Source organism: Octopus bimaculoides, chromosome 5 (assembly GCF_001194135.2).
Source record: "Octopus bimaculoides isolate UCB-OBI-ISO-001 chromosome 5, ASM119413v2, whole genome shotgun sequence".
Classification (NCBI taxonomy): domain Eukaryota; kingdom Metazoa; phylum Mollusca; class Cephalopoda; order Octopoda; family Octopodidae; genus Octopus; species Octopus bimaculoides.
The window spans coordinates 64,067,365-64,068,914 of record NC_068985.1 but is presented as its reverse complement, the minus strand read 5'-3'; the positions used below and the strand labels follow the sequence as shown (position 1 = coordinate 64,068,914).

The 1,550-nt window shown below is 38.3% G+C and overlaps 1 protein-coding gene across 13 annotated transcripts in view; it reads left to right on the top strand.

Annotated features, from left to right (window-relative positions):
- The first annotated feature begins 878 nt into the window (after positions 1-878).
- LOC106871234 (myotubularin-related protein 13) overlaps positions 879-1,550 on the top strand; it is a 512,098-nt gene continuing 511,426 nt past the window's right edge. For 6 of the 13 annotated variants that reach the window (XM_052967743.1, XM_052967750.1, XM_052967748.1 and 3 more), the window contains exon 1: positions 881-1,444. In XM_052967743.1, coding sequence (XP_052823703.1) covers positions 1,390-1,444 — 55 coding nt within the window. In that variant the 5' untranslated portion in view covers positions 881-1,389. Of the gene's footprint in view, positions 1,445-1,550 lie in introns of all 13 variants that reach the window. The other 7 variants (XM_052967755.1, XM_052967745.1, XM_052967752.1 and 4 more) reach the window with 3 other exon arrangements.

Below are 1,550 nucleotides of genomic sequence, written 5' to 3'. Positions count from 1 at the left end.
TGTGGCAGACAGCAGGATAGAGATGGTGGCAAAATGCCAGGCATACTCACAAGAGCCGGGATCAGAATAAAAATGGGATGGTTGAGTAAAAGAAGAGAGAGATGTAGATAGTGGCAAGTGCCAGGGCATACCCTAGAGGTTCGAATGCCATATGTCTTGTGAGTGAATTTACACAGAAACCTGGTTCCTATGTATGTATGTATGTATGTATGTATGTATGTATGCGTTCGCGTATTTCTTTGTGTATTCCCCCACACCGCTTGACAACCAGAGTTAGTTTGTTTACATCCTCGGAACTTAAGAGTTTCGGTACCAATTACCTACGGAATAAGTATCAGATACGTACTTGTTTCATTAATAACTTCATGAAGGGGATTCATTATATTCGCAGTCCCATGATTGAAACATAATGTAACACGTACGCATATATTAAAGTAGCATAATTTCGATGAAGCACTGTCTGATATACACATATATGTTTTAAATATTGTTTTATAGTATAATGCAAATTATAAAAGTTAATAGTACATCTTATCTCCATAAATCTCTTTAAGTAGGGATCCTAATGATCATATATTGAAATACTATGTAATAGTACTAACCATTGACTTGTATTGTTAATTTTTTACAGCTTGCATTGTTTTGGCTTTATAAAAAATATCTAAAATGTACATTATATATATATATATATAAATATGTGTGTGTGTGTTGCAGAGCTTTTGTAGGTACCCTAATATTACGGTATGACAAATCTGTCAAGCTGGTAGGTCGTTTCCCTTTTGTAATATTGTGATTATTTCCCTTGGCGAAAAGTCAGCAGCTGACGCCCGCCCACCGACTAACTAGCCAACTGTATATGTTCATGTGTATGTGTATATAGGTATGTCCCTGTGTATGTGTATCTCTAGCGTCAACGAACAGTCGATTCCATCGAAACCTTTTACAGTCAGTAGCGGCAGTAATAATACTGACAGTCAGTAAGTCAGCAGCAGCAGTTGTAGTAACTGCAACTGTAGCATCATTAATAACATAAGTAGTATCTTCAGTACTATCAGCTGTAGTGCAGTGTCTGTCATCATCATCAGCATCAATAGCAGCAGTAGTGCTGTATATCCTTAGTAGCAGCATTTGTAGTATCTCTAATTGTAGCATCAACATTAGCAACATTTTTATAAGCAGCAGTAGAACCCCTGATAGCAGTAGTAATGCAGTCGAACCCATGGTAGCAGCGGCAGTAACAGTGCAGTAGAAACCCTGGTAGTAGCAGTAATAGTGCAGTAGTATCGCCTCCCCCCGGCATCAGCGGCAATAGTATCAGTAGTAGCAACAAGATGGCGACCATGTAATGGCTTTAGCTAGTCGGAGTATAAAGTCTTGGAGCTAGATGTCATGTCTCGTCTGGCTGACTACTTCGTCGTTGTTGGATATGATCACGAAAAAGAACGTGAGTATTTCTTATCTCCACTACATTACTCAAAGACCGAAATATACTCATTAGAAAAGGATTTCCATATCCCGAAAGTCCTTGTCAAAAAATGTGTATGTGTTAT